The following is a 17,655-nucleotide window of genomic DNA, read 5'->3' on the forward strand; positions in this document are numbered from 1 at the left end:
TATTCAATTTATTGAGTTAAATTAAAATTCAGTTTCTTGGTCCCATTAGCCACATTCCAAGTGCTCACTTGCCACATGTGACTGGTGGCAGCCACATTGGAATCATAGCACACCCTCAATGAAAGTTCTGCTAGACAGCACTATCATTGATCTGGATACATCCATACCAAGAGGTCAATTTTGAAGAACCTTCCTGGAAACGGTAGTGCTGTTCAACTTGCTTTTTTGGGACTGCAAAAAGAAAAAAAAGGGTAAGTGGATTGTAAACGCTCAAGGGCCCCTGACTGTGGGCCTGCATGTCCTTCAAAGGTGCTTGTTATCACACAACAGGACAAGTGAGGAAGAAACCTCTTGTTTAGTTAAAGCCATGAAATTGCTGCTCAGGCTAATTTTATGCCACCCAACCCCCAAGCTACTCCAATGTCCTGCTTGAAGTATAGTAATCACCTTGATGCAATCTGTTACTGTAAATTATTTACAACTAGCTGGCTTAGAGCTTGGTCTTTATTTGTTTTGGAGAAATTGATTCTTCACTATTTTAATTTTTCTTGTGACTCAAATAATTTCCTTGGTCCTGACTTTCATCTCACCTCTACACCTAGAATGAAAGTGGTCCTCATCTGAAGAAAATTAGTGGAAAAAACCCAGTTTGTTGAAGGCTAACCCATGTAAAATTGCTGTTTGTATAGGCCAACAATTGTTCAAAACCAGCCATTTTGTATGATTCAAATGGAAGAGCCTAGGTGAAAAATCCTAAGAATTTAAACACTACTCTCTTCCTTATGAGCAAGGCAGTTGGGAACTGACCCCATTTGGGATTACTTCCAAAGGAAAGGCTTCTGGAAAGACCCAGTGATTTAGTGCAGTTAAATTTGTCAGGTTTTTAAAGTCCCCATCACAAGCAAGGCATGGTGAGGATAAATAGAAAGTAAGCCCTCTTATCTGGGGAGGGGTGAAGTTGAGAATAAAATGAATGTGCTAACCATAATTGCTGACATTCATGGCATGTTTGCCATGTGTTATTTTTAAGTTCTTTACATGCAGTTGTATCATTTCCTCTTTACAGCAACCCTGTAAACAAACACTATGATATCCCCCATGTGATAAATGAGGAAACTTGGGCTCAGACAGGTGAAGTAATGTGCTCAAGGTCACATAGCTCGTAAGTCATGGCAGCTGGAGTTGAGTTGCGGCTCAGAAGCCTATACTCCAACACCAAGTCCAGGGCAGTGAACCCCAACACAAGCCCCTGGGAGTGAATCTCAACACCAAGCCCAGGACAGTGACTCTCAACACCAAACCCCAGGAGGTGAACTCCAACACCAAGCCCCAGGCAGCGGCTCCAGAAGAGACTCTGAGGATAAGAGAGACAGATACAGACTTTGGGGGAAGGGCTGGATCTGAGAGGGAGAGAGTCTGGCAGGGAGAAGGGTGGATGGTGTTCTGTGGGAGCTGGGGACAAGATCAAGACCAGGAGTATGTGATTGTCACTCAGGTCCCTTGGCAGAGCCCAGCCTGGCAGAGCAAGACAGGGGATGCAAAGCAACCCTCCAACCACTATGAGAAAACGGGGTGGTGATCCAACACTGCCAGTGCCCTGGGAGGCAACAGGGTGGCAGACAGCAAATGGTAGCTGTCGTGGTGGACAGGTTTCCCGAACGCTGCAGAGGAAGCACAGGAGGCTGGAGGTAAGAGCTGGTCAGACACGCTTGTGCGCGGAGAGGACGGCAAGTCACAACAGCCCAGGAGAGTTGGCAAGGAGCCGTGGAGACACAGTGGACTGAAAGGTGTCACTTCAGCTACTTAAGTCCCCTGATGGGTGAGACTCTAGCAAATTACTTTTTCCTCTTTCTTTGCAGCAAAGGCCGGCAGAGGTGGCTGCCTCGTCCTAGCTGAGGCGTCTCAGGCACACCTGAGGCACCTCCACCAGCCCCAACCCCCACCCTCTGCCTAATCCTTCAGATGAGAAAGTTCTGTTTCCTCTGTCCATTGTGCAGAACCAACCCTGGCCAAGGAATCCTCGCCCTCCCCCTTCCTTCCCTCCCACCTCTCTTCCCTCCTTCCCTCCCCTATCTCAGTGTGGCCAAGAATAAAGCTCACAACTCTACCTGCCCAGCGAGCCGAGTGCAAGGAGGTGAAGGCCAGGCTGAGAACCAGGGCGGCCCGGGTGGCAGAGGTGAGGCGCTGCATGTCGGGTAGAGAGGTGTGCTGAGGGCCAGGGGCCAGGGGCCACGGGCACTGCCTGTCGGGGAGCTGACTCTGCGGGAGCTGGAAACCAGCTCTGCTTGATGTTTGGGGGAAAAGAAAGGGGGTGGAGCAAAGGAAACTTCACCTGTCACCTCTCTCACCTCTCTAGAAGGGAAGCCAAACTGTTGGCTGAGGGGAGAAAGGGAGGGGCCCAAATTTTGTCCTTACTGAGGAAAAAGAGACAGACAGGAGTAGAGATGTGAGAGTCCTGCTGGTTCCCTGGAGATGCGTTTGCTGCTTCTGTCACCTGCAGATTAGCATGAATGCCTTCTTCCTCTTAGTCGCATATCCACTGAGCACCTACTATGTGCACTGCCCTGGCTAAAGTCCAGGAACACCTGCTCTCAAAATGCTTTAATTACAAATGCACATCATGAAAGCACAGAGCAGTGTTTCAGGAATGACTCGGGAAGGACCAAGTGCTGTGGGTCTCGGCAGCAAAGGGCCACATCTGCTGATGCTTGCTTCATGAAGAAAATGACACTTGGCTCAGTCTTTGAAGGACGAATAGCTTTTTGACAGGTGGAGGGGGAAAGAGGGTGGTGTAGGTAAAGGGACAGATGAGCAAAGGCCCAGAGGGAAGCTGACACTCAGAGGTCCACTGTGATCACAGCATGCGTAAGCAGAGGTGAGCCAAGGAGGTAAGGCAGAAGGCAGATGGGAGAATGAACTGAGCTGTGTGCCCAGCAGGGGAGCTTGAAATAAAGTCAGGAAGCAGCCGGGTATGGTGGCTCACATCTGTAATCCCAGCACAAAGGGAGGCAGAGGCGAGAAGATTACCTGAACTCAAGAGTTCCAGACCAGTTTGAGCAACATGGCGAGACCTTATCTCCACAATAAACTCCAAAAATTAGCCAGGTGTGGTGTTGCGTGCCTGTAGTTCCAGCTACTCAGAAGGCTGAGGTGGAAAAATCACCTGAGCCCCGCAGGTTGAGGCTGCGATGGCCATAAACGTGCCACTGTACTCCAGCCTGGGCGACAGCTGACAAAAAAAAAAAGTCAGGAAGAAAAGGTGAGGGTAGCCAGGCTTGGTGGCTCAGCCTGTAATCCTGTGCCTTTGGGAGGCTGAGGTGACTGGATTGCCTGAGCCCACGGGCTCAAGACTCGCCTGGGCAACTTGGCGAGACCTCATCTCTACAATAAATCAAAAATTAGCCGGGTGTGGTAGTGCGTGCCTGTAGTTCCAGCTACTTGGAAGGTTGAGGCGGAAGGATCGCCGGAGCCCAGCAGGTCGAGGCTGCGGTGGCCGGGAGCGGCCACTGCACTCCAGTCTGGGCAACAGAGTGAGACTCCAACTCAAAAAAAGAAAAGAAAAGGTGAGGGTTTTGTAGGAGGCTGAGCTGAGTAGTAACTTGGTTGAAGCTCTGCCTTGAGTCTCATTTATTGAGTACCCGCCGTGTGTATAAAAGGGATCACCTCGGTGCTGAGACTGAGGTGACCGAGATGTGATCCCTCCCCGGGAGGAGAGCACAGTCCAGCAGTGGGACCAAGTCATGAAGCAGGAGATCTGATGCAGGACTCAAAGATGGATGGCAAAGATCAGAGATGGCTATCTTCCAGTCATGGGGATATGGAGGAGGGAGTGGTTAAATCCGCCTGAGAGGGGCTGGGGAAGGATTCCCAGAGGAAACGATGTCTGGGCTGGGTGCTGAAGTGTGTATTTGCAGATTTGGATTGATGGGCTTTTCAAGTAAAAGAAGCAGCAAGTTCGAAGGTGGGAGAATTGTCTGTGTCCATGCGGCCTGCGTGCGCAGGTGTGTGCCTTGTGCTTCTGCACAGCCGTGGGCCTAGTAAGAGTCAGGATGGAATCCAGCTCCGTGGAAGGTCGTGGAAGCCTTGCTAGGCCCAGCGTAAGAATGTCCTGTTGTAGTCCTCAGTCGCTTTTTTTCTAGTTCATACAAAGTTACAAATGAGTGGTGGCACTATGTCTCTGGATTTGGGGATGAGGTGGAAGTGCTTAAGGAAGGGTGATCTTCAGGCAGTGTATGAAGTCCAGCTTAGGCCTACCACCAGTCGGACGTTACACAGTGACCAAGTAGCTGCTGCACGCCCTTCCTTGGCATAGAGACTCTGAGGTGAATGAGACCACAATGGCCCGTGTCCTCAGGGAGCTCAGTCTGGTGAGGGATAAGGACAAATAGTGACACTACAATGAAATAAGTGTTGAGGAGGTCTTTACAAAAATGGGAAAATCGTGGAAGAGGGTTGGGGGTTAGGAGGTTCAGAGAACATTTCATAATGAAGGCGATATTTTGACCCGAAACTTAGAAGTGTACCCACCAGGCACAAAAGAAGGAAACTGTGCCCAGGGGCATCTGAGGTGTGAATGTGCGCCCCTTGTTTAGGGAGTCATGAGTGATTTACTATCCCAGGACCGTGGGAGTGGGGGCACAGTTTGTCTAGTTAAACTAAGGACAGACTGGAAATGGTCCTGAATGGCAGACTAAGGAAACCGGGCTCTAGCTTATGACTGGAGTGCCATCTATAAGGAACTTATAGGTGTGGGCACATTTGTATTTCTGAGACATAGAGGTTAGATCTGAGGAGGACAGGCCTGGATTCAGGAAGATCACCTAAGAAGCGGTTGCGAACATCCTGCCGGAGATCACAAGGGCTGTGAAATGAGAAGCTGGACTGAGGATGGAGAATAGGGGCCAGAACCAAGAGGCATTCAGGAGGCCAAATGAACAGAAGGGAATCCAGGAAAAGGCATCCGGGATCCAGGCAAGGCGTCTAGCTGGGGTAGTGGGAGGCCATGGTGCCAGCCTGAGACCGAATTCCAGTTCTGCCCCTGATTACCTGGGTGGCAACTGGTCAAGCTACTTAGTACGTCCTTACCTGAAAAATAATAGGACAGTCGCCCCTATCTCAGGAGTTGTGATGACTTCATGAAGTAATTCATGTAAAGCGCTTAGCTCAGATCAAGCAGTTAGCAAGTCACGCAGTTAGTAAATGTTAGCCACCATCATAAATAGGAAGTACCCAAGATATGGGAGAAAAGCAGCTTTAGAGGAAAATAACGCTACTCACGTATTGATTTATTTTTATCCTGACCTGATCCACAAAGGAGTTAAGGAAGCTTACCTACAATTAATTGAGCTAGACAAAATAGATTTAAAATAAATGAGAAGAAATGAGGCAAAGAGCTGGGCACAGTGCCTCACACCTAAATAATCCCAGCACTTAGAGAGGTGGAGGTGAGTGGATTGCCTGAGCCCAGGGGTTCGAGACCAGCCAGGTCAACTTGGTGAGACCTCCTCTCTAGAATAAAAGTAAAAAAATTATCCAGGCATCTGTGGTTCCGGCTACTTGGAAGGCTGAGGTGAAAGGATTGCCTGAGTCCAGCAGATCTAGGCTGTGGTGGCTGGGAACGTGCCACTGCACTCCAACCTGGACAATAGATTGAGACTTCAACTCCAAGAAAAAAAAATTTCACTGTGAAAGGAAAGAAGGGGCAGATTATTTCCAGTGTTAAAAAATGAAAAGCTGGCAGTCCGTGGCCTGGAATGGTCCGTGTCTATGGGAAGAATGTTTTACATTTAAAAAGCTTCTCCTTGGCCAGGCTCGGTGGCTCAGCCTGTAATTCTAGCACTTTGGGAGGCCGAGGCGAGTGGATTGCCTCAGCCCATGGGTTTGAGACTCACCTGGGCAACTTGGCGAGACCTCATCTCTATAATAAATAAAAAAAAAATTAGTCGGGCATGGTAGCACACACCTGTAGTTCCAGCTCCTGGGAAGGCTGAGGCAGAAGGATCGCTGGAGCCCAGCGGGTCGAGGCTGTGGTGGCCGGGGGCGTGCCACTGCACTCTAGTCTGGGCGACAGAGTGACTCCAACTCAAATAAATAAATATAAAATAAAAAGCTTCTCCTGTGATTCTGATAGACTTCTCACCACTTGCCCACCTCAGGGAGAGCACTGGCATTGAACTTGGGTCTTCCATCTCCAGTTCATCCAGAATCCATTCTGAGGGGAGTTGTGGCCCTAACCAAGCCTGTGGCTGCTCTTCCCTGGTTTCATGATGGTGATGGGATTGATGGCTCTTCCGGAGAGTGATTTTGTCAGGATCATCTTCACAAAGTAACACTGTGCTCTGGGGACTTGTGTGATGGCAACATCCAGACCTGGACCTGAACAGCGCTTAGTTTGTGGAGGAGAATAACCTTACTCACCACAACTCAGTGATGGGTCTATAACTTGGAGAGAATGAGAAGTGCTCTTTTTAAGAAAAATGGAGGCCGGACGCAGTGACTCATGCCTGTAATCCCAGTACTTTGGGAGACAGAGGCAAGAGGATTGCCTGAGCCCATGGTTTTGAGACCAACCTGGGCAACTTGGCAAGACCTTGTCTCTACAATAAATCAAAAAATTAGCTGGGCATGGCGGCGCATTCCTGTGGTTCCAGCTACTTGGAAGGCTGAGGTGGAAGGATCATCTGAGCCCAGCAGTTTGAGGCTGAAGTGGCTGTGAGAATGCCACTGCACTACAGCCTGGACCACAGTGAGACTCCAACTCAAAAAAAAAAAAAAAAAGATGAAGAAGAAGAAAAATGGAGAACCACAGAGTGCAACCTCGAGGGCATGCCACAGAGTTGATCACAGTAACCAATTCAGCAGGGCCTGGAGCCTGCCATTTGGAGTCATTTTTGAACAGTTTCCAGGGCAATTCATTCAGCTTGTTCTAAATCTGTAATTGCAGTGGGAGGCAGTGGGACCAGGGCCCAGACAGACACACAGATGCAGAGGTTAACAATAAGTGTGGGGTTTTCCTCTTGGCTAACACCACCTTCCACCTGGGTCCTAAATCTTACTCCCTTCCCTCTGCTCTGGAATGTATTTCTTAATTTCCAGTTGTTGAAGTTTCTAATTATCTTTTTGTTATTGATATTTAGCTTAATTGCAATGTGATATATAACGTAGTTTTTTTTGGTTTGTTTATTTTCATTTGAGACAGGGTCTCACTCTGTAGCCCAAGTTGGCGTGCGTTGGCACCATCACAGCTCACCACAGCCTTAACCTTCTAGACTCAGGTGAGCCTTCCAACTTGGCCCCCTGAGTAGCTGGAACTACAGGTGTGCACCACCTGCCCTGCTAATTTTTCATTTTTTTGTAGATAAAAGGTCTTGCTGTGCTGTCCAGGCGGTCTCGAACTCTTGGGCTCAAGCAACTCTCCTGCCTCAGTCTCCCAAAGGGCTGGGATTACACCACACCTGGCTCGAACATTAAATATTAAAAAGTAGAAACAGTTTGATGTTTTTTGTAAATGTTTGTGCTTAAAAAGACTATATCATACATTTGTGGGGTTCCATGTTCCATGAACGTCCATTAGCTCAAGAGGTCTAATTGTGGAATTCAGAACTTCTATATTTTTCTCTGAGTTTTAAAAATCTGGTCTGCTCATTCTATTAAATACTGGGATGGATGATTATGCATTTCCATCTTCCCTGTAGTTTTGTCAATTTTTGCATTAAATATTTGAGGCTATAATTGAGGTACATATAAACACAGAATTATGATACCTTCCTGACCCATTGAACTAACTTTAAAGAATCATTATATAAGCTGGGTGTGGTGGTGGCTCATGCCTGTAATCCCAGCACTTTAGGAGGTGGAGGTGAGAGGATTGCCTGAGACTAGGGGTTTGAGATCCTCCTGAGCAACTTGGCGAGATCTTGTCTCTACAATAAAAATAAAAAATTAGCCAGGTGTGGTGGTGTGCACCTGTAGTTCCAGCTATTTGGAAAGCTGAGGCAGAAAGATCACCTGAACCCAGCGGATCAAGGCTACTGTGGCTGTGAGCATGCCACTGCACTCCAGCCTGGGCAACAGAGTGAGACTCCAACTCAAAAAAAAAAAATTATTTTGTAGCTGGGCATGGTGGCTCACACCTATAATCCCAGCACTTTGGGAGGCGAAAGCAAGAGGATTGCCTAAGTCCAGAGGTCTGAGACCAGACTGGACAACTTAGTGAGACTTTGTCTCTACAATAACAAAAAATATATAGCCGGGCATGGTTGTACGTGCCTGTAGTTCCAGCTACTTGGAAGACTGAGGTGGAAGGATCACCTGAGCCCAGTAGGTCAAGGTTGTGGTGGCCATGAGCGTGCTGCTGCACTCCAGCCTGGGCAACAGAGTGAGATTCCTACTCAAAAAAATTATTTTGTAATATTCCTTTTCATCTTTAGTAATGCTTTCTGTCATAAAGTTTTACTTTGATAATACTATAGCTACTGCTTTGTTTTGCATGTGAAATTATTTTCCATCATTTTACTTTCAAAATGTTAGTAGTGGTCAATTTAAGATGTACAATTTTGGATGGTTTTTATTTTCCTCCGTACTCTTTTTTTGTGTTTCACATTTTTTCAGTGAATGTATATTACTCCTATCTTCAAGAAATAAAGTCAATTTCATACATTATTAATGAGTATTTCATAGGAAAGCAATATAGTCACAGTGAAGCAAATAGACCACATTTTTACAGTATCTGTCCAATTGCCTGGGAAATATTTTCAGCATCAGGGAATCTTATTTTCTATTTTTAAAAGTCTTAAGTTTCACATGGTGCAAAGAACTGCTTACTGACAGCCTCGCTCTTGGTGGGCTCAAGGTTTACAATAGGATGTACAGACACATCCTGGAATGTTCAGGAGAGAAAGAAGACTAGAAACAAGACACAGAGAAAAGCATAGAATTTCAGTTAGAATCTCAGTGTTGGAAAGGAACCTCAGAGGCCATGTGGTCCAATGCCTAACTGAGTAAGAATGCCCTCCTACAGAGAAAGTAGTATGTTGTAGAGTTGGGATTGTTGCATCGAGCCTGTCCTATATTACAAGGTTGTTACTTGAACTTCTGCGTAAATGCCTCAAGTGACCAGTTTCTCACAAATTTTTAAGGCAGCCAGTTCTTCTGTGGGATAGCTCTAACTGTCAGAAAAGTTTGTGAGTTACTGGCGTCAAACAGGCAAGGGCATTTTAAGGTGAAGTTAATAAACAATTTGGAAGGGAGGGTGTTTTCAGCTTTGTGACCCTAGGATTGGCAATTTCTGGCTTCCTACAATTAGTCTTATCATTTGTGCAAAATATGTCTGTTGGCAAAACAGTGCTTGTGGTCAGATTCATCTTTTGTTTAATAAACAGAGATGTGTGTTCTCAAAGAGTAACTTTAAGCTAAGGTTTTTGTAAATAAGCTGCAGGTTTGTGATAAATAGCCCGTTTTTCTTTTTCAGTTTTGTTCATATAAAACTTAAAGGGACCAGCTAGTCGAGTCAGATTGTTTTGTCCTTGTCTTCCCAATATCCAACTGTGTTTTTCTGGCCTCATTTATGTAATTTTTATTCTTTGTCTCACTTCCTTCTTCCTCTGCCTCTCCCTGTCTCTCTCTTTCCCTCTTTTTCTTCCTCTTACAGAAAATGCTTTGTTATTTTATCTTATTTTATGTTACTTATAGATGGGGTCTCACTCTGTTACCCAGGCTGGAGTGCAGTGGTGTGATCATAGTTCACTGTAGCCTTGAACTCCTGGGTTCAAGTGATCCTTCTGCTTCAGCCTCCTGCATAGCTGCGCTACAGGTGTGTGCCACCACACCTGGGTCCCGCATCTTCTCTTGTCCAGGCTGACCTAAGTTGGTTGATTGGGAACACAACCAGCCCTGAGTCAGCCCTGGATTCCAGTCTTCAAGTTGTCATTTCCTGTGTGACCTTGGAGAAGTCATGTAACCTTGGTGTTGATGCCACCCAAGATATATGATGAAACTCTCCAGGAGGGGGACACAAGAGGAAAGACGCAGGGAGTGAGGCCTTCCATCCTTTGTGGGAAGATCTTTGTCTGGGGCCCTCGAGACTCCCCAGAGGGACAAATGATCCCCAGAAGGGGTCTTGCTAGGTATAGTGCCTAAAAGGGGTGCTATGCCCTGTGAGAAACCAGCTGGAAAGCTGTAGTGATGAAGTGAAGAGGCAGGAGCCCATGTTCTGCTTCCAGCGCTGTGGCCAGTAGCTGCAGGACCTTAGGCAGTCATGTCCCCTCCCTGGGTTCTGGTTTCTTTTCTCTAGAGTAAGGGGGCTGGACCAAATGATTTCTAAGTTTTCTCCTAGTGGCACAATTCTATGACTCTGTGCTCAGTGTAGGATATTAAATGGAGAAAGAAGAAAAACAAGTTTCGTAAATTTAAATTCTTTTTTTTCAGAAGATGGAGGTCATGAAAAGAAATCCACTTGTGTAGTTTAGAGTAAATATTATTATAGAAAAGGCAAATAACTGGGGAGTTACTCCCAAGTAAATAACGTAGGCTAGAGGTGAAAATTCATCCATGACCAAATTGTTTTCCTTTTTATTATTATAATTATTTTTGAGTAGGAGTCTCTGTCACCCAGGGTAGAGTTCGGTGGCACACTCATAGCCACTGAAGCCTTGGCCTGATGGGCTCAGGTGATTCTGTAGTCTCAGCCTTCCAAGTAGCTGGAACTACAGGTGTGTGCCACCACGCCTGGCTAATTTTTTGATTTATTGTAAAGACAAGGTCTCACTAAGTTGCCGGGGCTGGTCTCAAACCCTTATACTCAGGCAATCCTCTTGCCGCCTCTTCCCAAAGTGCTGGGATTATAGGTGTGAGCCACTGTGTTTTCCTAAATGTCATTTCTAGTTCCTCTGTGATGTGGCAAGTGAAGACAAGAATAGAAGGGATGTAAAGCTGCTTTGCTCTGAAAAGAGAGACCGAGTTGTGCCAGGATGGGGAAGATGGATGCTGGGGGTGGGGGCTCCGTGAGGGAGGAGCTCTCCTAAGGAGTGAGGCAGTTGGTCAGTGCTGAGGATGGGGGGGGTAGATTGGTAAGTGAAGAGCAGAGGAGAATAAACTGTCTGCAAGAGCCGCTGTGGGGGGGGGAGGCTGTGTCCCAGGACGTGATCTAGAGGATGAAGAGAGGTTAGAACAGCAGTGAGGGCCACATTTGGATGGTGCCAACACACGCTGAGACACACATTGCTGGAGGAAGTCATGCCTAGGAAGGAAGTGGTGATGTTCATGACTCCTGGTTCCAGCATGCATACATACATTTGGTCTCGGTGTGCTGATGCACCAACTCTTGGAGCCGATTGTCAATGAAATGCATTTCATTGTGTGTGTGTGTGTGTGTAATGAAGAAAATTGAATGTTGTTCCTTCTTTTTTTTTTTTAGCAACCTTAAATCATTCTTTTCTGTCTTGAGCACTTTTTCCATCAGTACATATTGTAAGAATTGTGGATGATGGGGTCAGTGCCTCATCAGCCCTGGAGAAGTGTTCAGCTTGAGTGGGTGGTGAAATCAGCCATTTGAATGAAGGCGATCTGGCTGGAATTCAATTCAGAAAAATTAGATGCTTTTTTTAGAAAAGTCATATTGTTACTTTTCCAGCTAGATTATTATTTTGGATTAAGTTCCTTGCAGGTATTTTTAGCTTGCTCTCTATCTCTCCCTTTTCATTTTCTAAATTGCAATGATCTCCTGTAAATTGATCTTGTATAGCTGAACATGTGATTGTGCACAATATCTTCCTAATCCTGGGTACAAAGGTATAACGACACAGGGGCCCTCTGTCTAAAGGAACGTCCACTTTAGAGGGACGTAAGTGGAGTGTTCATCTTGTTGACCTCAAAGGCCATTTGATAGACAGTCCTCAGTGCACAAAAGTGGACCTTCGAGGACAAGCATAAGTGGTAGCAGCTGGCAGCGTGCCCCAGACTCATGGAAAGAATGGGAATGGTGGTATGAAACACTAAATGTCAAAAACAATGTCTTTTGGATAATATGGAGGATTGATTCTACTCTAAGAAAGTTATTTCTCTCGGCCTGGTGTGGTGGCTCATACCTATAATCCCAGCACTTTGGGAGGTGGAGGCAAGAGAATTGCCTGAGCTCGGGTTCGAGACCAACCTGGGCAACTTGGCAAGACCTCATCTCTACAATAAACCAAAAAATTAGCAGGGCATGGTGGCATGCGCCTGTGGTTCCAGCTACTTGGAATACTGAGACAGAAGGATCACCTGAGCCCAGCAGGTCGAGGCTGCGGTAGCTGTGAGCATTCCACTGTACTCCAGCCTGGGCAACAGAGCGAGACTCAAACTTAAAAAAAATTAGTTGAACATGCTGGCACATGCCTGTAGTTCCAGCTGTTTGGAAGGCTGAGGTGGAAGGATCACCTGAGCCAGCAGGTCAAGACTGTGGTGGCCATGATTGTGCCAGTGCACTCCAACCTGGTGACAAAGACTCCGACTCAACAAAACAAAAGAAAACAAAAAGGGGAGATTTGGATAGGGACACATACATGTGAAGATAAAGACAGAGACTGGAGTTATGCTTTTATAACGCAAGGTGAGCCAAAGATTGCCGGCAAGTCAATCAGAAGCTAGGCAAGATTTTTCCTCACATGCCCTCAAAAGGAATTAATCTTTCTTAACACCTTGATCTTAAATTTCCAGCTTCCAGAACAGAGACAATAAATTTTTGGTTTTTAAGCTGCCCAGTTTGTGGTACTTTGGTATGGTAGCCCCAGCAAACTAATACACTTCTTTCCTCTGACTAGCAATTGTCCAGTGTTTTGCTCTCAGGGCCTCCTTACACTGTTAAAAATTATCAAGATGACCAGAAAGAAGGCAAGGATGTCTCACCTCACTAATCCATTTTAACATCATACTGGAAGTCCTCACTAATGCTATAAAACAAGGAAAGGAAATAAAAAGTATACTGATTGGAAAGGAAGAAATAAGTGGTCTTTGCTCACAGATGACTTAATTGTCCATATAGAAAATCTAAAAGAACTAACAACAACAAAAAACTTTATTGCAACTAATTAAGTTTTGGCATAACAAATCTGTTTTTCTCCATACCTGTCCATAAGGACCACCAGAAGCAGCTTGCTTTTAGTTGGCAAGGCTATCAATACACTTCTATTGTCCTACCTCACGGGCATATCAGCTCTTTAGCACTGTGTCATAATTTAGTTAGCAAGTATACTGATCACCTTTCCCATCCACAAGATAGTACACTGGTCCATTGCACTGATGACATTATACCAATTCAACCAAGTGAGCAAGAGGTAACGACTATTGTAGACTTGTTGATGAGACATTTGGGTGGCAGAAGGTGGGACAGAAGTCAGCCTAAAATTTAGAGATCCTTACCTCAGTGAAATGTCTAGGAGTCTAGCAGTATGAGGCAAGTTGAGATATCCTTTCTAAGGTGGGAAATAAGTTGTTGTAACTGATCCCTCCTACAATTACAACAAAGAAGCATAATGCCTGGTTGACCTCTTTGGATTTTTGGAGGCAAGATATTCCTCATTTGTGTGGTAACTCCAGCGTGTCTGTTGAGTATTTGCTGAGTCTGAGTGGGGCCCAGAACAAGAGAAGGCCCTGCCACAGTCCTAGGTTGCCGTGCAGGCTACTCTACTGCTTGAGCCATAATGACCCAGCGGATCCAAGGGTATCTGAAGTGCCAGCAGCAGATAGGGATACTGTTTGGAGCCTTTGACAGGCTCTTATAGGTGAGTCACAGCACAGACCCTTAGGATTTTGAAATGAAGCATTGATATTCTCCACAGATGACTACTCTTCTTTTGAGAAACAGCTTTCGACCTCCTACTGGACCTTAGTAGACACTGAACACTTAACCATGCTTTACTAGATTACCTTGAAGCCTGAGCTGCCCATCATGAACAGAGTGTTATCTGACCCATCAAGCCAAAAATTAGGCTTGCCTAGCAAGACTTCATTAGAAGTGGTGTTTGTGTGACTGGGCCCAAACAGGCCCCGAAGTTACAAGTAAGTTACATAAAGAAGCAGCCCAAAGCCAGACACAGTGGGCCACGCCTGTAATCTCAGCACTTTGGGAGGCAGAGGCAAGAGGACTGTCTGAGTTCAGGGGTTCGAGACCAGCCTGGGCAACATGGCAAGACCTCATCTCTACGATAAATAAAAAAATTAGCTAGGTGTGGTAGCACATTCCTGTGGTTCCAGCTACTCAGAAAGCTGAGGTGAAAGGATTACCTGAGCCCAGCTGGTTGAGGCTGTAGTGGCCATGAGTGTGCCACTGTGCTCCAGCCTGGGTGATAGAGAGACTCATATTCAAAAAAAAAAAAAGTGACTCAAATGTCCATGGTTCCCACCCCTGCTATCTTGACTTCTCTCTCCCAGCATACATCTATGACCTTATGGGTGTCCCCTCCCATCAGTTGATAGAAGAGAAGACGTAGACCTGGTTCACAAATGTCTCTGCATTTGTTCACAATAGCAAAAACAGAACCAACTGTGCTACCCATTGAAAAAGGACTGGATAAAAAAAAAATGTGGTACATGTACGTGATGGAATATTATGCAGTCATACAGAAGGACAAATTTATGAACTTCACAGCAACTTGGATAGATTTAGAATCTACAATACTGAGTGATCTATCACAGAAACAAAGAACTGAATATCTCATGTTCTCACAAATAAGCAAACCTTGATCAATTATTGTAATGCTATAAGAAAAGGTTTGGCAGTAGTGGGAAACTGCTGGGCGGTGAGGGGCGGGACTGGCAGTAGTGGGAATCTGCCGGGGGAGGAGGGGCACACCTCATCAGCAAGGGTACCCGCACCATGAACGTTTATTCACCTAACCCTAAATTGTACCCCAAATCTTTAAAATAAAAAAGTTAAGTATATAATAAATTAGAAAACAAAACAAAACAAAAAACCCAATGACTCTGCATGATATGTGGGCAGTACCCAAAACTGGACATCTGCAACTACAGTCCTTTCTAGGACATCCCTGCAGGACACAGTGAAGGGAAATCCTCCTAGTAGGCAGAAATCTGGGGAATGCACCTGACAGTACACTTTGCTTGTAAAGAAAAATGACCAGATGTGCGATTATGTGCAGTTTCCAAAGGTTTGGGTGGATAGTCAGAAAGTTAGAAGGAGCATAACTGGAAAACTGGCTACACATTTAGAGAGGAGGTATATGGATAGGTGTCTTTGAATAGGCAAAAAAATTTAAATAAAATACTTGAACATATTCGTGTCACATGTGAATATTCACCAAAGGGTAACTTCTGCAACAGGAGAATTTTAATAATAAAGCAGGTAGTATGACCTCTCTATAGATACCAGTCAGTCTTCTTCTAGTCACCCCATCAACCAATGAACTAGTGACCAAAGTGGCCATGGTAGCAGGGATAGAGGTTGTATACTTGCTCAGTAACATGGACTTCCACTGACCAAGGCCGACCCAGCTGTGGCCATGGCAGAGACCAACACTGAGCCCCCAGTACTGGATAATTCCCCTGGGTGTTCAGCCAGGTAGCTGGCGGCAGTTTGAGTACATTATACTGCTTCTATCATGGAAAGGCCAGCATTTTGTCCTTACTGGAATAACCATTTACTCTGACTTTGGATTTGCCTTCCTTGCATGTAATGTTTTTGCCAAAACCACCATTCATGGACTTACAAAATGTCTATCCATTATCACTGTATTCTACACAATGCTGAATCCAGAATATCAAGGGGAAGTTAGACTATTAATCCATAATGGAAGTGAAGAGGAGTATGTCTGGAATATAGGGCATGTTTTAATATTATCCTGCCCTGCAATTAAGGTCAAAGAGAAAATACAACAACCAAATCCAGGTAGGACGATTTATGGTCCAGACCCTTCAGGAATGAAGGTTTGGGTCACTCCACCAAGTAAAGAACCATGACCAGTTAAGGGGCTTCCTGAAGGCAAAGGGAATATGGAATGGATATTGTGTATTTTAGGGAGTTACAAATGCCAGCCATGACCACATGACCAGTTCTAGAAATGAGTACTATAATTGTCAATGTGTATTTCCTCATTTTATTATGAACACATTTGCGTGTATATGTACATACACTAAGTAAATGTCTTTGTTTTCTTTCCTCTCTTATTCCCTTGTCATGTCATATAAGATGAACTGATTTTATATCAGTATTAAGTATTGTTAATTTTACATCATAGTATTTAAGTTACAGGTATGCATCACTCAAGGAGTTTACGCCTCTTCTGGGGAAGAGATTAGTGCATTTTTAGTTGTATCTTATTGGGTGGAATTATGACCCTATTATTGTCTTTATTTGAAGATTAAGTATGGTTTAAGGAAATGCATTTGGGTGCCAAATTGACAAGGGTTGGACTTGGGATGGTTAATTTTATGTGTCACCTTGAGTGGGCTAAGTAATGCCCACATAGCTGGTGAAACATTATTTCAGGGTGTGTCGTGAGGGTGTTTCTGAACGAGATTAGCATTTAAACTGGTAGACTGAGTAAAGAAGATCACCCTCACCGATGTGGGTAAGCACCAGCCAATCCGTTAGGGCTTAAAATGTAGAGGAAGGGGTATTCGCTTCCTATTTGAGCTGAGATGTGCTCTTTTCCTGCCCTCGACAACAGTGTTCCTGTTTCTCAGGCCTTCAGACTTGAACTGAGACTTAGACCAGCAGCCTTCTCCCACCCATCCCATCTTGCCCCAGTTTTTGGCTTTTGGCCTTGGACTGCCTTGTACCACCAGCTTTCCAGGTTTTCCAGCATGCAGACAGCAGATTGTGGGACTTCTTGGTCTCCATAATCGAGTGAGTCAATTCCTGTAATAAATCTCCATATCTATCTATTTATCGATTGATCTATCAATCTATCTATATCTGTCATCTATCCCCTATTGGTTCTGTTTTTCTGGAGAACCCTAATACATTTGGCATCTGAATATCCTCTTGAGTGAAATGTCTTTTTATGTCTTTGGCCCATTTTCTAGTTGGATTCTTTGATTTTTTAATGTTGAAGTTTGTAAACTCTATACATTCTAGATATGAGTACTTTGTCAAATATGTGGCTTGTAGATGTTTCATTCTAGTCTTTAGCTTATTTTTTCATCCTCTCAATGGAGTCTTTTCAGAGGGTACATGTGAGGATTTGTTACATAGGTATATTGTGTGAAGGTGACATTTGGGCTTCTGACAAGTCCACCCCCCACCCCACCCAGCGGTGAGTATGGTATCCAATGGGTGGGTTTGTATCCCTTATCCCCCCTCCCCTCCTTTAGCAGTACCCAGTGTCTGTTTTTTCCATCTTGTGCCTGTGTGTGCCCAGTGTTTAGTACTTGCTTATGAGCATGAACATGTGGTATTCAGTTCTTTGTTTTTGGGATAATTCATTTACAATGATGGGCTCCAGCCACATCCATGCTGCTGCAAATGCCATGATTGTTCTTTGTATGGCTGCATAGTATTCCATAGTATATATGTGCCACATTTTCTTTATCTAGTCCACCATCAATGGGCATCTGGATTGGTTCATGTTTTTGCTTTGTGAATAGTTCACAGCAAAAGTTTTTTAGTCAATTTTTAAATTTTATGACTTGTGTTTTGGGTGTTATGTCTAAGAACTGTTC

General features: G+C 45.1%; 1 protein-coding gene across 1 annotated transcript in view; it reads right to left on the reverse strand.

Annotated features, from left to right (window-relative positions):
• Positions 1-2,190, reverse strand: part of TMEM213 (transmembrane protein 213) — a 4,753-nt gene extending 2,563 nt beyond the window's left edge. The window contains exon 1 of the mRNA XM_008056844.1: positions 2,109-2,190. Within this exon, the coding sequence (XP_008055035.1) occupies positions 2,109-2,190 (82 nt within the window). The remainder of the gene's footprint in view (positions 1-2,108) is intronic.
• Between the last annotated feature and the right edge of the window lie 15,465 nt (positions 2,191-17,655).

This window comes from Carlito syrichta, unplaced genomic scaffold (assembly GCF_000164805.1).
Source record: "Carlito syrichta isolate Samal-C Ts95f unplaced genomic scaffold, Tarsius_syrichta-2.0.1 Scaffold302555, whole genome shotgun sequence".
In the NCBI taxonomy this organism is placed as follows: domain Eukaryota; kingdom Metazoa; phylum Chordata; class Mammalia; order Primates; family Tarsiidae; genus Carlito; species Carlito syrichta.